At 45.8% G+C, this 21,189-nt stretch overlaps 1 protein-coding gene across 1 annotated transcript in view; it reads right to left on the bottom strand.

Moving 5' to 3' along the window:
• The window catches only part of CREBBP (CREB binding protein), an 846,007-nt gene that overhangs the window by 640,126 nt on the left and 184,692 nt on the right, over positions 1 to 21,189 (bottom strand). The window contains exon 6 of the mRNA XM_030211575.1: positions 13,096 to 13,338. Within this exon, the coding sequence (XP_030067435.1) occupies positions 13,096 to 13,338 (243 nt within the window). The remainder of the gene's footprint in view (positions 1 to 13,095; positions 13,339 to 21,189) is intronic.

Here is a 21,189-nt window from a genome sequence, read left to right on the forward strand (position 1 = left end):
CGCATGTGGATGCTCGTGTAGAGCTGGTAAGACTGGATGCGGGTCACGAGCATGGAAGATTGGTAGGCCTTCCTCCCAAACGAGTCCAGAGTGCGAGATTCCTGCCCCGGGGGCGCCAAGGCGGTATCCCTCGAACTCCGTGCCCTCTTGAGAGCAGAGTCCACGACCGCCGAGTCATGAGGCAATTCGGGCCGCATTAACTCTGGGTCCGAGTGGATTCTGTACTGGGACTCTGCTTTCTTGGGGATGGTGGGATTAGATAATGGTCTCACCCAGTTCCGAAGCAGTGTCTCCTTGAGGACATTGTGCAACGGTACCGTGGAGGACTGTCTAGGTGGTGATGGATAATCGAGGACCTCGAGCATCTCAGCCCTCGGCTCATCCACAGAGACCACGGGGAAGGGAATGCATATAGACATGTCCCTGACAAAGGAGGCAAAAGAGAGGCTCTCAGGAGGTGAGAGCTTTCTCTCTGGTGAAGGCGTGGGGTCAGAGGGAAGGCCCACAGACTCTTCTGAGGAGAAATATCTGGGGTCCTCCTCCTCCCCCCACGAGGCCTCTTCCTCAGTATCGGACATAAGCTCGTGCAGCTGAGTCCTCAACCGGGCCCGGCTTGACATCGAGGCACCGAGGCCTCGGTGTCGTCGAGCGGTGGACTCCCGCGCCGGCGGGGATGAAGCTCCCTCCATCGACGTGCGTCGAAGGCCTCAGCATCGGGCTAGAGCTCGCCGGCGCCACAGTCAACGGCGCCGAGGGCGCAAGCACCCCGGCGCCGGCACAGTCTGGCGCATCAGCCCTTCCAGCATCCCCGGAAGGATGGCTCAGAGGCACTCGTCCAGGCCCGCTGCCGGGAAAGACGGGGAGGCCGGTAGAGGCGTCGGTGCCGGAAGCTGCTCGGGTCCAGGAGACTGCCCCGAAGTGCTGGGACCCTGACGCGGCGGTACCTCTACTACCGAGGGGGACCTCTCCTCTCGACGCTGACGCTTTCTCGGCGTCGACTCCTCTCCGGCGCCGGGGGCCGGATGCATCGATGGCGACCGATGACGGTGCTTCTTTGTTTTCTTGCGATGCCCTTCATCGGCGCTAGGTGGAATGGAGGAGGAGGAGGTCGATCCCCCTCGGCCTCAAGGGACCGGGTCCGACAGGGTTCGGTCCCAAGGGCCCTGGGTAGAGGGAGTGACCGGGGCCAATTGCCCACGCGGACTCTCACCCCTGCCGTCACCGGAGGACCGGCGGGCCGACGGGACCTGTGCTCCTGGGGTCGATGCCATCGGTGCCGATTTCGCGGACATCGATACCGGTACCGAAGAACCGGCCGTCGATACCGATGCCGTCGAGGGGCCGGCGCATATTCCAAAAAGACGGTCCCGAAGAACTTGCCTCGCTACTTGAGTCCGTTTCCGGAGACCAAGACACAAAGTACACGACTTGGTATCGTGCTCCGGCCCGAGGCACTGGAGGCACCAAGCGTGAGTGTCGGTCTGCGAGATAGGCCGGCCGCATCGACCACACTTCTTAAATCCACTCGGGACCTTCGAGGACATCGACGGAAAAATCGCGTCGGCGAAATCAAAGTCGTCGATGGTGGCGGTAAAATCACACCTCGAAAAGAAACCGACCGCGTGGCCACAAGGCCGTAACGCAACGCCCCCGCTAAAAGACGAGGGAAAACAAGTACAGCGCTTTTTTTTTTTTAGAAGAAACTAAAGAGAAAACGCGGCAATGAAAATAAATGAAAAAATAAACGAAGATTCGCGAACACGCGATCCGGTTTCCGGGGCTGAGTAAGAGAGAGACGAACACGTCTCTCTCCAGGCGCGGAAAAGAAAAGACTGAGCGGGAACGGTCACGCACGGGCGGGAAGACGGCCGCGCATGCGCGTGCCCTGCGTGCAGGACCGCCCGCGAACTTTTGTTCCGGTTGGTGGGGGCTGCAGCGGACGTCACCCCAGTCGTGAGAACAAGCAGCCTGCTTGTCCTCGGAGAACGCTAAAAACCCATCTGTTCAAACAAGCCTACCCAAACTAACCCTATGAACCCATCTACCAACACATATCCAAGAAACAACGACAATGACCAAGATTACATCTCCCATCAATTTCCCTATCCCGTACCGCATCCCCCCTCTCTTTCAGCATTCTAATATACTTAACTTATATTCTCTCTAACAACATTACGTAACCCTATTACAATGTAGGCCGCATTGAACCCGCTTTGAGTGGGAAAGCGCGGGGTACAAATGTCATAAATTACAATTTACTGAAAACACATCTTTTTGATAAAATCTACGGAAAGAACCAAAACATATAAAATCCACACTCACTGCTCCGTTATACATCAACACATCCACCTAAGAATTCTCAATCCTGAAATCACACCACACTCATACCTTTAACCAAAGAAGATGTGTACCATAGGCTATCCGTTGTTTATAGGCTATATATTGTCCTCAGAATCTCTAGTTTTTCGTTGTTTTCCTTTCAATGTTCTATATTCTTTTCCATTGATATATTCCTTAACGATACTTTGATTTGATTTGTTTTCTATAACTCTTCACAATGTAATCCATAACCAAATCGGAACAAAATGTAATTTCCATTATTCATAATGTATTGTAAGCCACTTTGAGCCCGCAAAAAGGTGGGAAAATGTGGGATACAAATGCAATAAATAAATAAATAAATAAATAAATACTAAACCCCAAACAGATTCTGCAGCACTGCCTGCCCAAACCGACTGTGGCGTAGGGTATCCTGCTGAAGGCAGTAGCGAGATGTGAATGGGTGGACAGATGACCACGTTGCAGCCTTGAAAATCTCTTCAATGGAGGCCGACTTTAAGTGGGCCACTGACGAAGCCATGGTTCTAACATTATGAGCTGTGTCATGGCCCTCCAGAGTCAGCCCAGCTCGGGCATAAGTGAAGGAAATGCAATCTGCTAGCCAATTGGAGATTGTGCGTTTTCCGATGGCAACTCCCCTCCTTTTGGAATCGAAAGAAACAAACTAGGCGGACTGTCTAAAGGGCTGTGTCCGCTCCACGTAAAAGGCCAATGCTCTCTTGCAGTCCAAGGTATGTAAACTGCTTTCGCCAGGGTGGGTATGTGGACGGGGAAAGAATGGTGGCAAAATAATTGACTGGTTCAGATGGAACTCCGACACCACCTTAGGCAGGAACAGGGTGCGTGCGGAGAACTACTCTATTATGATGGAACTTGATATACGGTGCATCCACCACCAAGGCCTGAAAATCACTGACCCTACAAGCTAAAGTTAACAGTCACCAAGAAAATGACCTTCCAGGTCAAGTACTTCAGATGGCAGGAATTCAGTGGCTCAAAAGGAGCTTTTATCAGCTGGATGAAAATGGCATTGAGATCCCATGACACTGGTAGAGGTTTGACAGGGGGCTTTGACAAAAGCAAACCTCTCATGAAGTGAACAACTAAAGGCTATCCAGAGATAGCCTTCTACATGGCGATAAGCACTAATGGCACTAAGGTGAACTCTTACGGAGTTGGTCTTGAGACCAGACTCTGACAAGTGTAGAAGGTATTCAAGCAGGGTCTGTGTAGGACAAGAAAGAGGATCTAGGGCCTTGCTGTCAACACCAGACAGAAAACCTCCTCCATTTGAAAGAGTAACACCTCTTGGTGGAATCTTTTCTGGAAGCAAGCAAGACTCAAGATACACCCTCTGAAAGACCCAAGGAGGCGAATTCTAAGCTCTCAACATCCAGGCCGTGAGAGCCAGGGACTGGAGTTTGGGATGCAGAAGCGACTCCTCGTTCTGAGTGATGAGGGTTGGAAACATTCACATCTTCACAGTTCCTCGGAGGACAACTCCAGAAGAAGAGGGAACAAAATCTGATGCGGCCAGAAGGGAGCTATTAGAATCATGGTTCCGCAGTCTTGTTTGAGTTTCAGCAAAGTCTTCCCTATTAGAGGTATGGAAGGATACGCATACAGAAAGGCCTGTTCCCCAATGCAGGAGAAAGGCATCTGACACTAGTCTGTCGTGGGCCTGAATCCTGGAACAGAACTGAGGGACGTGATTGATCTGAGTGGCAAAAAGATCTACCGAGGGGGTGCCCCATGCTTGGAAGATCTTGTGGACCACGTCCATATTCAGCGACCACTCGTGAGGTTGCATTACCCTGCTCAGTCGGCCTGACTGTTGTATACGCCTGCCAGGTAAGTAGCTTGGAGAAACATGCCGTGACGGCGAGCCCAAAGCCACATCTGGACGGCCTCCTGACACAGATGGCGAGATCCGGTGCCCCCCTACTTGTTGGTATAATACATGGCAACCTGATTGTCTGTCAGAATCAATATGACTTGGTTGGACAGCCGGTCTCTGAAAGTCTTTAGAGCGTTCCAAATCGCTCGCAATTCCAGGACATTGATGAAGACCTTTTTCCTGAAAAGACCAAGCTTCTTGAGTATGAACTCCATCTATATGAGCTCCCCACCCCAAGAGGGATGCATCCGTCGTCAGCACTTTTTGTGCCAGAGGAATTTGGAATGGACATTTCCAGATCAAATTGGATCGAATCGTCCACCACTGCAAGGAATTTAGAAAGTCAGTGGACAGTTGAATCACATCCTCTAGACTCCCCGCAGCTTGATACCACTGGGAAGCTAGGGTCCATTGAGCTGATCTCATGTGTAGGTGTGCCATGGAAGTCACGTGAACTGTGGAGGCCATGTACCCCAGAAGTCTCAACATCTGCCAAGCCGTGATCTGTTGAGACGCTCGAACCAAGGACACAAGGGACAGGAGGTTGTCTGCCCTTGCCTCGGGGAGATAAGCACGAGCTCTCTTTGTGGTCACCAGTGCTCCAGTGAATTCCAATTTTTGAACTGGGGTGAGATGGGACTTGGAATAACTGATCACGAACCCCAGTAGTTCTAGCACCTGAATAGTCATTCGCATGGACTGTAAAGTGCCTGCCTCCAAGGTGCTCTTCACCAGCCAATCGTCAAGATAAGGGAGTACTTGCACTCCCAGTCTGCAAAGCGACTGGAGTGGAGGAGTGGCCTAGTGGTTAGGGTGGTGGACTTTGGTCCTGGGGAACTGAGGAACTGAGTTCGATTCCCGGCCCAGGCAGCTCCTTGTGACTTTGGGCAAGTCACTTAACCCTCCATTGCCTGCCGCATTGAGCCTGCCATGAGTGGGAAAAAGTGCGGGGTACAAATAAAAAAAAAAAACTACAGCCAGGCACTTTGTGAACACCCTGGGCGCAGACGCCAGACCAAAGGGAAGAACACAGTACTGAAAGTGCTGTGTTTTCAGCCAAAATCGAAGACACCTACTGTGAGCTGGAAGTATCAAGATGTGTGTGTAAGCATCCTTTAAGTCCAGAGAGCATAGCTAATCATTCTCTTGAATCATGGGAAGAAGGGTGTACAGGGAAACCATCCTGAACTTTTCTCGAACCAGAAATTTGTTCAGGCCCCTTAGGTCTAGGATGGGACACATCCCCCCTTTTTCTTTTGCACAACAAAGTATCTGGAATAGAATCCCAGCCCTTCTTCCCCTGGTGGAACGGGCTCGACCGCACTGGCCTTTAGAAGGGCGGAGAGTTCCTCTGCAAGTACCTGCCTGTGCTGTGAGTTGTAAGAATGAGCATCTGGTGGGCAATTTGGAGGTTTGGATTCCAGATTGAGGGTGTATCCTAACCGGACTATTTGAAGAACCCACCGGTCGGAGGTTATGAGACCACCTTTTGTGAAAAAACATCAACCTCCCCCCTACCGGCAACTCGTCCTGTACGGACACTTTTACTGAGGTTATGCTGAACTGGAGCCAGTCAAAAGCCCGTCCCTTGCTTTTGCTGGGGAGCAGAGTGGGCCTTAGTCGCACGCTGTTGACGAGAACAAGCACGCTGGGGCTGAGCCTGGGCAGGCTGCTGAGAAGCAGGAGTGTACCTACGCCTAGAGTAGGAATAGGGAGCACTTCTCTTCCCTCCAAAAAACCTCCTAGATGAGGAGGCTGTAGCAGAAGGCGCCCGGTGGGAAAGAGAATCCATAGCATCATTATGCTTCTTAATCTGATTAACAAGATCCTCTACTGTCTCTCCAAAAAGATTGTGTCCCCCCCTCCCCCCGGCAAGGAACATCTGCTATCTGCTGCTGGACAGAATGATCCAGGTCAGAGACACACAGCCATGAGAGTCTGCGCATCACTATACCTTGAGCAGTGATCCTGGATGTCACGTCAAAAGTACCCCTGGCCAGGAACTTGCGACACGCCTTCTGCTGCCTGACCAGCTGGCGAAAAGGATCCGCCAGCTCCTTAGGTAGTTTATCAACCAAGCTGGACAGATGACTTATCGAGTCCTGCAAGTGTACGCTTGTGAAGAGCTGGTATGATTGGATCTTGGCAGCGAGCATAGTGGCCTAATACGTCTTCCTCCCAAAAGAATCAAGAGTCCTAGTTTCTCTGCCTGGGGGCGCCAAAGCATAGTCTCTAGTACTCCTTGCTTTCTTGAGGGCGGAGTCCACCACCATGGAATTGTGGGGTAACTGAGACCTCATCAACCCAGGTTCACCATGGATCCAATACTGGGATTCAGCTTTTTCGGGACCACGGGGCCAGAGGGTCTGACCAGTTTCGCATAAGGACTTCCTTCAGTACCTTATGCAGAGGAACTGTCACAGCCTCTTTAGGTGGAGAAGAATAATCCAGGACCTTGAGCATGTCAGTCCTGGGCTCATCCTCAAACTCCACAGAGAAGGGAATAGCCATAGCCATTTCCCGGACAAAGGAGGAAAAAGACAGACTCTCGGGTGGAGATAGTCTTTCCAGTGGAGAAGGGTCAGAGGGAATCCCAAAGGACTCATCAGAAGAGAAGTACCTGGGATCTTCCTCTGATTCCCACGAGCGCTCCTGCTCAGTGTCGGATACAACCTGTTTGAATGTTCTCCGACACTGGACCTGCCTCGATGCCGAGGAACGATGTCCTCTGTGGCGATGTCGAGAAGTTGACGCCTGATCAGACTGCGGCGAAGCCCCCTCCACCGACAAAGGGGAGTCTACCTGGGTGGCAACCGACACCGATGCCTCAGGCGGCACCACAGTCTGAGACCTCACCACAGGTAAAGGGCCAGACACCGCTACAGCCGATGGCACAGAAGACGCAAGCACCCCCGACACCAAAGCTGACTGTCGCAGTAAGCCTACCAGAAGTTCTGGAAATAAGGCCCGGATACGCTCGTCGAGAGCCACCATCGGAGAAGGCTGCGGGGCCGGTGGAACAGGCGGTGTCAGAATCCGTGGAGGCTCGGAAGCAGGCACCGGGCTGCTGGGAGACCGATGCATCGGCACCTCTTGTATAGAGGGGGAGCGATCCTCTCGGCGCCGACGCTTCTCGGGTGCCAACTCTCTCGACACCCCGGAGCTCCCGGTACCGTGCGAAGGAAAACGATGACGATGCTTCTTAGACTTCGCTCTACGCCCATCATCGAGACTCCTAGGTACCGATGAGGAGGACATGGAATCCTCATGTCTCCTTGGGGCCGGGTCCGATAAAGGTCGGTCCCGGGGGGCCTGCAAAACAGGAGGCCTCGAGGCAGGTGGCGACCCACTCGATGACTCACTGCTCCCAGCGCAAGTTGGTCTCTCAGCAACCATTACCTCTCTTGTCGACGTCAATCCTCCTGTCAATGTCGACGCCGTTGACCACAGTACCGATGTCGAAGGACCGGACTTAGCCCCAAAAAGCTTTCTTCGTTGGACTTCTCGAGACACTTGGGTCCGTTTCTTCATACGAAGACACAGACTACAAGCGGCTGGGCTATGTTCAGGCCCAAGGCACTGGATACACCAAGCGTGGGTATCTGTACCTGAGATGGTCCGGTTCCACTGAGTACAACATTTGAAGCTGCTGGGTGTCTTTGATGACATGGAAGAAAAAACAGCTTTGGTGAAATCAAATGATGCAATTGTGCCACCAAAAAAAAAAAAAAAAGCACAAAAAAAGGGAAAAATCCGACCGCACAGCCCAAAGGCCGGCTACGTCGAAAAATAAAGGAAACTTAAAAAAGTGGACAACAATATTTAAATACAGGAAACTACACTTTTTTTTTTTTTTTTTAATCTTTAGGAAAAAATAAAATGAAGACAGAAGCAAAAACAGTCACGAGAGAAATCTTCTTCCTGGGCCTGATGGAGCAGAGCAAAAACATTGCCGCACCTAACCGTGGAGAAAAAAGAACTAAAGAGGCACGCTTGTGTGGCGGGAATTCGCTCACGCTGCTTACGTGACGGAACTTCCCCGAAAGACTGGCTTGTTTTGCTTGCAAAATTTGTTTACCGATTCCTGGACCACCGTGGACAACGACCTACATGTGAGAACAAGCAGTCGAAAAGTTAAAAACAGAGGATCACTCTAAAGTATTGGAGGGGGTTAACTTAGATTCAGATATGATTTTTGAAAAACAAATTGCTTTAAATAAAAAAAAAATTCAAGCTTAGACAGCTTTGAGCAACTAGATCAATGCATCAATGCAATTTCAGACTTAGTACAGGCAATCCTTCTCCCGCAGATGGATTACCGTAACTCAATATATTGTAATGTTTAAGTTATGTTCAAAAAATGGCTGCAATTACTGCAGAACACAGCTATTAAACTGATTTAAAATAGAAGACGATTTCATTCAGTAGCTTCATTTATGAATGAACTGCACTGCTTGCCAATCCATCAGCGCGTCAGATTTAAAATAGCTTGTCTAGTTTTTAAAACACTCCATGTTTGAATTCAGTAAACGTGGTGTAACTGTTAGCAATGCCAGGTGGCCAGTTCAAATCCCACTGCTGCTGCTTGTAATCTTGGGCAAGTCACTTAACCCTCCACTGCCTCAGGTACAAAAACTTAGTGAGCCCTCCTGGGATAGAGAAATATCCAGTGTACCTGAATGTAACTCACCTTGAGCTACTACTGAAAAAAAAGGTGTGAGCAAAATCTAAATAAACAAATCTTCAGGATGTACTACTACTACTACTATTTAGCATTTCTATAGCGCTACAAGGCATACGCAGCGCTGCACAAACATAGAAGAAAGACAGTCCCTGCTGATGTAGTACTTCTTTCCTTCATACTTCACAAATGACGTTATCCAACCTTTAGAAATATACATCTTAAGACTATTTATGAGAACTCATTTTCATATTAAGGAGCAAAAACTTGGAAGGTGCATCCACAGGAAATAAGAAGTTTGTCATCTTATTTATTGTTTAGAAAAGCTTTGAAGATGTTTTTATTTGAATAGTTTGTTGTTTTGCTGAAATGTATTTAACTGTACTTCCTTACATATGAGTAGGGCTTATCTTTCTGTCAACCGCTATGAATCCTTAGGGAAAATTGGTGGTATAGAAAACACTAATAGAAAAGAACAGAAGACTACTGGGGATAGGGAGCCCAAGAGGGCCTCTTAGCCCTCCTCTATCTCCTCTGAGGGGACCAAAAGCTTCACGGCCCTCAGATCTACTCTATGCCACTTGGAACCCAGAACGGGTCCCCTGCTGGGCCCCTCCAGAAGAAAGGACCCACTGATCCACTGCAGAGCCTGTTTAACGAGCTGGGCCGAGCCCCAACAACAAAGAAGTCCCAGGAGCCCCAACGGGACCTCCCCACACACAGCTGGACCAAAGAGGGGTTGGCAAGGAAGACCTCCCACACCTCAAGTCACAATGGGGACAGAAGCAGCAACAGGAGAAAAAAGTGCCCGAGGCACTTGCTGGCTAGAATGCCCATCCACATAGCAGGTGCACGAAGGCTTGCCTGTGTCACAGCTATGGAGACTATATATATATATATATATATATATATATTAGTTGTTCCCTGTTTTAGGGAATAAATCTATTGTGAGTTAAAGCTGGTACTGCAGCTTAAAAGAAAAAGTGCAGAGCTCTCCTGCAGTGTGTGTGTGTCTGGGATGTACAGGCAAGAAGGGTTGGGTGATGGGAACTGCACCCCTTGTGCAAGGCCTCTTGGGACCAAGCCAAAGCCTCACACAGTGGCACAAAGAAGTGCAACTGGGGCTGCACAGCCAAGCTCCGCACTGAACCAGGTACGGTCCAAGCCCTTGAATCTGGGAGCAGCCAATAGGCTCAGCCACACTGTGCGGCTGCGGACAGCAGAGCAAGGAGTTACGGATCAAGAAAGGGATCTGGGTGTCGTCGTCGATGATACGCTGAAACCTTCTGCTCAGTGTGCTGCTGCGGCTAGGAAAGCGAATAGAATGTTGGGTGTTATTAAGAAGGGTATGGAGTCCAGGTGTGCGGATGTTATAATGCCGTTGTATCGCTCCATGGTGCGACCGCACCTGGAGTATTGTGTTCAGTACTGGTCTCCGTATCTCAAAAAAGATATAGTAGAATTGGAAAAGGTACAGCGAAGGGCGACGAAAATGATAGTGGGGATGGGACGACTTTCCTATGAAGAGAGGCTGAGAAGGCTAGGGCTTTTCAGCTTGGAGAAGAGACGGCTGAGGGGAGATATGATAGAAGTGTATAAAATAATGAGTGGAATGGATCGGGTGGATGTGAAGCGACTGTTCACGCTATCCAAAAATACTAGGACTAGAGGGCATGAGTTGAAGCTACAGTGTGGTAAATTTAAAACGAATCGGAGAAAATTTTTCTTCACCCAACGTGTAATTAGACTCTGGAATTCATTGCCGGAGAACGTGGTACGGGCGGTTAGCTTGACGGAGTTTAAAAAGGGGTTAGATAGATTCCTAAAGGACAAGTCCATAGACCGCTATTAAATGGACTGGAAAAATTCCTCATTTTTAGGTATAACTTGTCTGGAATGTTTTTACGTTTGGGGAGCGTGCCAGGTGCCCTTGACCTGGATTGGCCACTGTCGGTGACAGGATGCTGGGCTAGATGGACCTTTGGTCTTTCCCAGTATGGCACTACTTATGTACTTATGAGCTAAGTCAAGGACATGAGCACCGACAGTACTACAAGCTTATACCAGTGATGTCTTTGGTACAATTCAGTTTTCTCTACTTCCACCTGCTGGTAGGAAGGGATAACACCTGTTCGTGCAGAACAGTGGAGCTGAGACTAAGAAATCTGCATTTTTGGAGATCCAAGATGACTCTTGTGTACTGAGACAGTGCGGAGGCATTTTTCTTTGCTCTTTGCTGATTTCCTAATTATGAGGTTAGGCAGATGTACTTCTCTCCCAGTTTCCTGAGCTACCTACCAATGGTGCAATTTATGGATTTGATGCCACACAAGAGAACCTCGATGGAACCAGGACCTGAAGGAGAGCTGGACCAGTCTCGAACTGGAGACAGAGCCCCACCCTCTGCAGCCCTGTACAGCAAACTCCCCAACATACAGTATACGTATTGTGCTGCCAAATTTCAGGAGGGAGCCTTTGTTGCTGGAGGGGATGATAGGAGTGCTGAGGCTGGATTGTACTGAGGCACAGAATGTCACCAAAAATCTATTAGGCCCAGAGGGGAGACAGTAGTCTTAAAGTGGAGATCTTGGTCTTCAACCCTTTAGTTAAAACGGCATAGGAGGAATATGTGGAACAGGATAATATTGCTATTGTTCTGCCTGTTACATTGTTAACACACCGGAAATGTCTTTAGATATTATTTGGTTAGTGATTTCAGATCTGGCCAAAATTATACTCCACTGTTAAAATGCTATAGGTTCAAATTAAATCTGTGGAGAATAAAATGAAATTACAAGATGTGGAACTGACTAAATTGAATTCAAAAGTGGGGAAAAGATTACTAATTTGGAACAAACTTTCTCAGATGCAACAAGTTTGATTACAGTTTTCAGCTGTCAGATTTAAATGTAATGCTCAAAACTGCAGTCATGCATTTGGGCTACAAAAACCCAAGGGAGTGGTTCAGTTTAGGGGCAAAGTACTTCTGTGCATGAAAGAGGAGCGCGACTTGGGGGTGATCATATACAATGATCTTAAGATGGTCAAACAAATAGAAAAGGCAACAGCAAGAATGAAAAGGATGCTTGGGTGCTTAGGGGGAAGAACAGCCAGCAGGAAAAAGGGTGGTAAAAATACCTCTGTATAAGTCTCTGGGTGAGACTTCATTTAGAGTATAATTCTGGAAACCACACAGCAGAAGCTGTGAAAATTAAAGGCGCTAAACCGAACCAATTTAAAAAACTTAAAATGAAAAATAACAGATGAGGGGAGAAAAAAAGAAATGAACACAAACTAAAAATATATTGAGGAAAAATATTATACCTTTATAGGGGTGAGTGTTAAACCAACACATCCAATTGGCAGAGTGGAAAAAAGAAAGCTGGTACCAGCACACAGAACTGCTGTGCAAGCTCAAACTTTTCCTAGCTAATCCTGAGCTCTGAATGCTAATTCCTTTCAAAATACTCAACTTTAAATATCACTCTACGCCACCCTTAGAACTGCTGACTGGACAAGAAGAGTTTAATTGCTACATAAATTAAAATTCCTTAAAGCCAGTCAAGAATATATTAATTTAGTCCAATATACAGGTATAACTTCAAATTTTGTGTTTTAATTTGTGTGTGTTTATTAACCTTTATTTCTGTGCATTCAAGAGGACCAACAGTAACTTCAATACTTAACACAATAAGAGGAAGAATCAAAATCTGTCAAAACTCTCAAATCTAATTTCTAGGTAACTATTTTCAAAGTGTTTTGGATCAAAGTCAAATACTGTATGACAAATATGCAGATCTTATGTAAAACATTGTTTTATATACAAAGCTTTTGAAACTATGTATTACGTTCCCGCATTTGCTTTTCAAGTGGCAAAGGCCCCAATAATATGCACAGGAAATATATGAAAATCATGCAAGCCAAAATCAATGTCTAGAAATTCAACTACTGTGAAAGAATATACAAACCAACCATTTAGCAAAAACATTACATACATGCTACACAACTATCAATTTCAAATTGGATGTTTACAATATTGGAATAAGCTATTTTTGAAAATGTATTACCATTTTAACAGCTGATAAATTAACGCTTCTGCATTGTGTTACACCACTTCAAAACCACTTTTGTTTCAGACTCTCTTTGGGATTCAAGGTTTCACAGATTGTCCACTTACCAATTGTATTTATAGTCCTCATTTGCTGGTGAACTTGAGGCTGTGCTGGTTGCTGGCCTGGTACCTGAGGCTGTAACTGTGTCTGTGACTGGTTGCCATAAGGCAAACCTAGAGCAGCATATGCTCGTTGCATGGAGCTGGGATCAATTGGATTTGGGCTATTTAAAGCAGGAGTAGTTTGCTGGCCTGCGCCCACTGAGCCAATTGGGTTCTGGATTCCACTGGTAGGAGACCCTAGAACAGCTAAAAGAAGAGATATATAGAAATGGTTATTTACTTCTGATAACTATATTTATATTTTGTTGTAACTTACCATCTGAACATGTAAAACAATTTTAAATTCCAGAAAAACAGCCAGTAGGGGAATTCTATCGTAGTGGAAATGTTGCATAGCAAATATTTTAAACTGAAAACGTGAATGGGAACAGAAAAGTAGTTCTTTTGGAGATGATATCTTATTACCCTCTGATTCACAGTATAATGTATATCATTTGACCTCATGGACTCTGATCAATCACCATAAGGATCTGTCCACTTCAGTGGTTTCTATGCTAATGTGACCACCACCATAGCAGCTGCACAATAAAATCTGGTCAGTCTGATCTGAAGTTAGAAGGAAGAGGCAATGGATTAAAAGGAGTATCTGAAGGATGGATGAGGGGCCCACATAAAAAAAGAGCATAGAGAAAGGTGGAAAAAAAATGAAAACATAGATAGGAACAATGAGGATACATTAGATAAAATGACAGAAGAGGAAAGGGGATGATTTTAGCATTAGAAGATTTATTTATTTATTTGTGACACTTATATCCCACATTATCCCACACAAGTTTGAGTTCAATGTGGCTTACAATAAACAGTATATGATACATAATGAATAATGCATAAGAAAGTAATTTGTTGTAAGAATCCAATTTTACAATACAATATCATAAACATACTGGGATAGCTATGGCTGTTTAACATTTAGAAAATCTATTATGAATGAGAAATTGTACATGAAGCAAAGAGAAAGTTAATGGTAAACAGAGTAATAACCAATTCAGGTAATAATTAATTGTTTTAGATATGGTCGTTCTTTGTGAGGATTTGCTTGGATAGGAACGATTCTAGGATTTTGCGGAATCTAGTATATTCCTGTATATTTCTTATTTTGGGTGGTAAGGCGTTCCACCATTTGGTTCCTAGGTAAGTAAAGTCTACAGAGTGGACATATTATGTAAAAGGGAGCATGAGAGAAGATTCCTAGCAAAAGAAAGGAAAAGGAGAAAAAAAAAATAAGGGCAGTGAGGATTCAGACGCTGTAAACCAGCGCAAACAGTAGTCAGAACAGGGCCCATATGAGTGACACACACCTCAACTTAACTGTAAAATGTAATCCAATACTGTAACTTAACCAGTATGTAATTTGTAAGCCAATTTGAACCAAAACTTGTTTTTGGAGAACAGTGGGATACAAGAATGCATAAATAAATATTTCCATGATATTGGCAGTATCATTCCTAGGGACTCTAAGTGGTGTTTAATGGGGTTGGGTAATTGGAGGGGTCCTAAATGGCAGCATCATCTCAAGAGGATGTGCCTGGCAGCTGCTAAATCTGTTATAGCTGCTCACTCAAAGCACACTGAAGGACCCACGCAACTAGATTGGATTTTGAAGTTGCAGGTAGTTGATGATTTGGAGCAAATGACAGACAGACATTTGGAGTGTTTTGCTTCAAATGCTGATGAATGGTCTCACCTTGAATGCATGCTACAAGCTGTGTGGCTTTCCTAAAGGGGGGGGGGAGGAGTGTTGACAGCTCTGGGACACTGAAAAGTACCTGGGTCCCAGATGAATTGTTCAAACTGGGGGGGGGGGGGGGGGGGGGTTGCGGTTTAACACGCTTTGTCAGCTTTTATTAACTGTTTTTGGGTTTTATTGAAATGTTTCCTAGTGTTCTTGTTGGTGTGATAATACCTTACTTTATTCTTATTGGTATAAAAATCTGTTGCTACAAAAAAAAAAATGACCACCACAAAAAAACAAATACATAATAAAATCATAATAAAACAGTGAATCATAAATGTGAACATTTTCATACATGCTGATTTTTGTGCAATGTGCATTTCATAAAAGAATTTAACAAACATCAGTCAAATAAAGAATTCTTCAGAACACACAGCCAAAGATATAAACAAGAACATATGTTCGAGTATTACATGTGCATTTACACAGGGTAGCAATTTCTATGGGGTGGCAGAATTAAGTTCCATTCAGTCAGTGGACTCCCACTCTCCCTCTCCCCCCCAAGAAATGAGTGGAGGATGAGTGTAATGCAGTCATTCCCAACCCAGTCCTTGGGGGACACGTAGTCCCATTGGGTTATCTGCAATTAATATTCATGAGTTAGATTTGTGAGGCAGTGGATATTCATTGTGGCACCATTGTGGATATCCTGAAAACCCGATGGGACTTGGTGTGCCCCAAGGACTGGGTTGGGAATGACTGCATTACATATCCTCCACTCATTCCTTTTTATCACTCCTCACCTGAAGAGAAAGTGTACCCAGTCACAGAGCATGGGACCCGAGAGTCAACCCAGATCCCTCATTGATCAAATCCTTCATATAACATGGGCTTTTCTGTTCAGAAATGAAGCTTCAGTGGGTGGTAGGGATAACTAAGAACCTGCGAGTACCAAGTGCATTAACTCACAAGCTCCTGGAGGTGTAAACTCGCCGAGGTTCTGCTGGACAGATGAGAGGTTCATAGGCAAGTGCCAGGACATTACTTAATATCAACATATTTAAACGAAGTTGTATGGAGTTCCAGGAAATCTACATGGCTGGGGCAAGCTACCGATCACAGCTCAGCTGTGATTGGTCATGAAGTCTGTCTGGCTACTAAAAGGGGCAACCCTGATTGGGAAGTAAGGAGTGAGGCTTTTTGTTTCCACAATCAGGATCGCCCTTTTAGGTGCCAGTCAGGTTCTGGTGACCCATCACAGCTGAGCTGTGATCAGTAGCTTGCCCCAGCCATGTGTGGCAGGAAAACAGTGGTCTTCCGTCGGTGAGAAAGATTTTGTACGCAACTGACAAAGAAAGAAATCAAGGTAAGCACAATTAATCCTGACTCCGTAAGAACAGCAAGTTAAAAAAAATCACGAAACCAAGGGGAGGCTTCTGGGTTAGTCAATAATACCAACTGTGGCTGTATTAACCTTCACACTTCTAATATTGTTAACCCTACTAGAGGCAGCCGTATCTTTAATTCAAGCATACGTATTTGTCCTACTTTTATCTCTTTATCTACAAGAAAACACCAAATGGCACACCAAATTCACACCTATCACATAGTTGACCCTAAGGCAGCCCATGACCACTCACAGTAGAAGTAGCTGCACTATTAATATCATCAGGTCTAGCTTTATGATTCCATTCCATCTTTAGCGACAGGCACCATGTGGGAATCTTTGTTGCTGCCAGAGATCTGTTCAGAGGGAGAATTGTGGGTAGGGTGGTGGAGAGAAGGAGAGATGCTGCAGGAGGAATGAAGGGCATAAGTGTTGCACATGAGATGGAGGGGGAGGAAGGGGGTGAAATCTTGTATATGAGGGTCGAGGGGAAGGTGAGATGCTGCATGGAGAGGAGCCAGAGAGGGAGAAATGTTGGACATAGTGATGGAGGGAAGGGAGAGATGGTGAATGGGGGAGAGGGAGAAATACTGGACATAATGTGTAGCGGGGGGGGGGGGGGGCAGGGGGGTTGCCGCAAAACATTTCTCAGACACTAAGGGTGCTTTGAACCAAAAAAAGTTTGGAAACTACCAAGTTATACTCATATTTGGCCTTAAGGATTTGGTAGTAAGTAAAAAGATTAGGATCAACCATTTGCTTAGATTCCAGTTGCTTAATGTCATGCTCCACAGCATGTTCTTTAATAGAATTCTGCTTGTTTTTCAAGGCTATCAATGTTTACAATTTCACCTCAAAGAGATTCCTTATAAGCCTCTCAGATAGTAATTGGGGAAATTCAGTGGAATCATTTCTAAGAATAAAATTATTTACTGAAATTCAAGCTTCTGTTTACAGAATCCTCATTTAATACAGCATTATTAAGCCACCAGGACAACGTAGGTTGGGAAGCTGGTTGGGTGTGTAAGTGGAGAGAAACTGCAGAATGATCAGATAAATGAAACTCTATAGCATATGTTGTGTGGGATAATATGCTATATTTTGCATCTCATCTCTATGACCGGAAAAAGTAAAACAGAAAACAAAACAAAAAGAACTCTGCAGTTCTCAGAAAGATACACTCCTTAAAGCGGTTCCGGATTTTGGGGCACTGAAGACATTATACATGCACTGGTCATTAATCACCTGGATTACTGTAACTCTTTGCTAGCTGGAAGTCCATAATATGAAGAAACTGCAATTTATACAAAACACATTAATGCATGGAAATATGATCATGTTACCTCCTTGTTACAGGAACAGAACTGGCTCCCAATTAAAGTCATATTAAGTTTAAGAAATTGCTCTTAGCCTACCAAAATTGCACTCTGCTTTGGTCCTAAACCTTCCAGCTTATAACCTTAGATTTTTGTAGACAAATATCTTAACCATCCCAACAGTGTCCAATTTGACGCTGGAAATTTCATAAGAATACCACCCACTGCCATTAGCTGCTGGCCTCATCGTTTTGGGATACTTTCCCATCTAATGTCCAATAAGAGACCTCATATAAGAATTTTAAAATGGGGTGAAGATGGCTTTTAAATCAAGCTTTTCACTGTCCTTCAGAAGGCAAGGACTTTATTTTGTAACAAGAATGTCAATTTTTCTCATCTACTATAAATGGTCTCTGGTTTTAAATGGTTGTGCTATATATCTCCACCCTTTTTGTGGTCTACCATGTAATTATGTTGAGCTGTAACAGTCTATTTGTTTTCTTTTTCTGAATACCACATTTGCTTTGTAAACCATTGCTGATATTAATTTAAAGAGCAGTATATCTGATGTTTCAGATATTCTAGAGGGCACACATACTTCAGGACTCTTTTTAAGGAAAGCCTCATTAATTGGGAAGTGTTATATCCTACTGCAGTGGATTCATGCTGACCCTCCCCCTCCACAATGCTTACCCAGTGGCGTATTCAGATGCACAAGCTACTGCGGATGAAGCGCTTATTAGTGGATTCCTGAAGCATAAAAAACAAGAACAGATTCCTTTGCCTTAGTGCCACGAGTCTGCTAAGCGTTGTTAAACACTTTAACCTTGTAATTCCAGCGACTGCTTATTGGTTGGGGGGGGGGGGGGGGGTTTGCTGGGGAAGAGGCCTTCTGACTTTTTATGCTAGTAGTTTTTCTCAGTCACAGAGAACTGGGGTAGATTTGGGAAGGAAGTGTTTTAGCTGGGCCTGGGGGGATATTGTTGTGTATTTTGCTTACTCTGTTTTGCTTTGTTTAGCTTTATAATAATAAAAACATATGGGTGACTATTGAAAGATAAATGGACCTAGACATTATTTCTATATTGTCAAGTCTTTCTTCGCCATCATCCCCATTCTTTCCAGTTACTTGCTGAAAAATAAGCAAAAGAAATGTATAACTTGTATTGTGAATAAAATTGATTTCATTCAGAAACATTTACACTCAGGCAATGCTGCCTTTCTTGTTAATTTTCTCAGGAACACAACCCTGCAATTCAGCCCACATGACGACTACCATCAATCCTAGTTCTGGACTCCTTTCTTCTGTTGGACCTCACAGCTGTGTTCACTTCGTACAGAACTTGTGAAGTTAACAACTAGTAAACAACCAGTCATCAAAATGGATATGAGCAACTATCAAACAGTCATCAATATAGAAAATATAAATATGGGTAGTCACGTGATGCTGTGAGCAGCGGAAGACGTGCTGAGAGAGAGCTGCTCAGGGGACTCCCTCCCTCCGCGACAAATACCTCCTACGAAGTAACTATTGATGAAACTTGCCGTTGCTAAAGGGGTGAGGAAGCGAATGGCCAAATTTGTGGCCAAAACGGAACGGCAAATGCCTGCCAAAACGCCGAGAAAAGGGCCGGATCGCTCGCGCCAGAGCGAAGACAAAATGGCGGCTTCCCCTCCGGTCTCGCCGGCACTTCCGGACTTTATCCCCGAGCTAACAGACGCTGTAGTGAAAGCCCTAGACTCCCGATTTACACAGCTGTCAGAACAAATAGCAGGGATGGTCCAAACAGCAGCGGAGCTAACTCGTCGGACAGGCGAGCTTGAATGCAGAGTCGCTGATGCGGAGGATACTGTACAGGAGCACGCAGAGAGCATTGCTGCACTGAAAGCCCTTACTGAAGCACAGCAATCTAAAATCGAAGACCTTGAAAACAGAGCCAGAAGGGAGAACCTGAGATTTGTGGGTCTCCCAGAAACCATAAAGGATACAAATTTACTGACATGGCTGGAGGACTGGCTGCTGGAGAATTTCCCAGCGGTGGGAGAACATGGCCCGATTCGTCTGGATAGGGCGCACCGACTTGGGCCGGCGCGGGCATCAGCAGATAGACCAAGGACTGTGATTATACATAGTCAGAAGTTTCATAGCTTTACCCAAAAAGCACAAATTTTGCGCTTGTTTAAATCTCAAGCAGAGGAGCTACAATTTGAAGGCTGGTCGATCCGGATATTCCAAGATTACTCGGCAGCACTGACTCTAAAACGCAGGGCCTACTCAGGAATCTGCTCGCAGCTGGTAAAAAAGAACGTTCGATTTCTGGTGCAATACCCAGCTACACTGAAGCTGCAGTATAATAACAACTGGCATTCCTTTGGCTCCCCGGAGGAGTTTCGAACCTGGGTGAGCTCACAGGATGGACTGAGTGATATGACCTGAGAGTATGGACCTAAAACCCACATGTAAATGGCAAGTTTAATATTGTTAACTGTTTAATGTTAAAGGAGGAATGTGCACACATATTGCAGTTAAGGAGCGAGGGGGGGTAGTCCCCGCAAGGAATTAGGAGTGACCCGTGGCCCGCTCTCGATGGGGGTGGAAGCCAGAGCTAGAGAAGGGGGGGGGGGGGGGGGGGGGAGTAGTAGATATGCTTGGAGTGAGAGGAGGTATGAATGGAGCGGGAGTAATTAAGAAGATGGAAAGAAGGGAGAAGGAAGCGCAGGAGGCCACAGGTCGGGGACAGATACCTCTGGGGGAGGCTAGGCTCCCGGGGTTTGTTCATGATAAGAGAATCAGGAGAAAAAAGATCCATTCCAATATAGATAAAGGGTAAACGCCACTTGAGAATATTGTCATGGAAAGTAGCAGGGATCAATTCACCAGTTAAACACTACAAAACCTTATCCCAACTGAGGGCGCATGGAGCTGATATCGCGTGTTTACAAGAGACAAAACTCTCGGATATTGAGCATGCGAAATTATCCCAGCAGTGGGTGGGGGAATGCCACTATTCTTCCGGGAATCGTAGAAGAGGTGTGATTGTACTACTGAAGAAAGGTCTCCCCTGCCAGTCCAAATTAGTATACAAAGATCCAGAAGGAAGGGTGGTGTTGATCCATTTAAATTTCCAGGGACACAAATTTTATTTGTGCACAGTATACGGCCCCAATAATTATTGCCCCAATTTTTTTCAATCTTTAGTTGCATTGGGAATGCAATATACAGATGCCCCTTGGGTATGGGCGGGGGATTTCAATCAAGTCATGGACCCAGCTTTGGATAGGTCCTCCCCAAGGGCAATAGCAGCACTGGGAGGAGGGAGGGGTCTCCCCGCGTTATGTAAATCACTCCAGTTGGTAGACCCATGGCGCCTGCTCCACCCTGAGACCCGAGATTATACCCACCAGTCTAAGGCGCACCAATCTTGGTCACGTATTGATTACATATTAGTGACACACTCATGGTTTTTCAGAGTGGGGAAGGCATTTATAGGACCTACAGAGATCTCTGACCACGCCATAATTGGGATAGATTTGGACTTAAATGCCAGAGGAACAATTAATACTTATTGGCACTTCCCCTCTTATCTTTATCAGGATAAGCAACTCATAGATCATGTGAAATCACGTTGGCAATTTTATGTAGACACAAACGCGCAGTCTTG

Source organism: Microcaecilia unicolor, chromosome 8 (assembly GCF_901765095.1).
Source record: "Microcaecilia unicolor chromosome 8, aMicUni1.1, whole genome shotgun sequence".
NCBI classification, from domain to species: domain Eukaryota; kingdom Metazoa; phylum Chordata; class Amphibia; order Gymnophiona; family Siphonopidae; genus Microcaecilia; species Microcaecilia unicolor.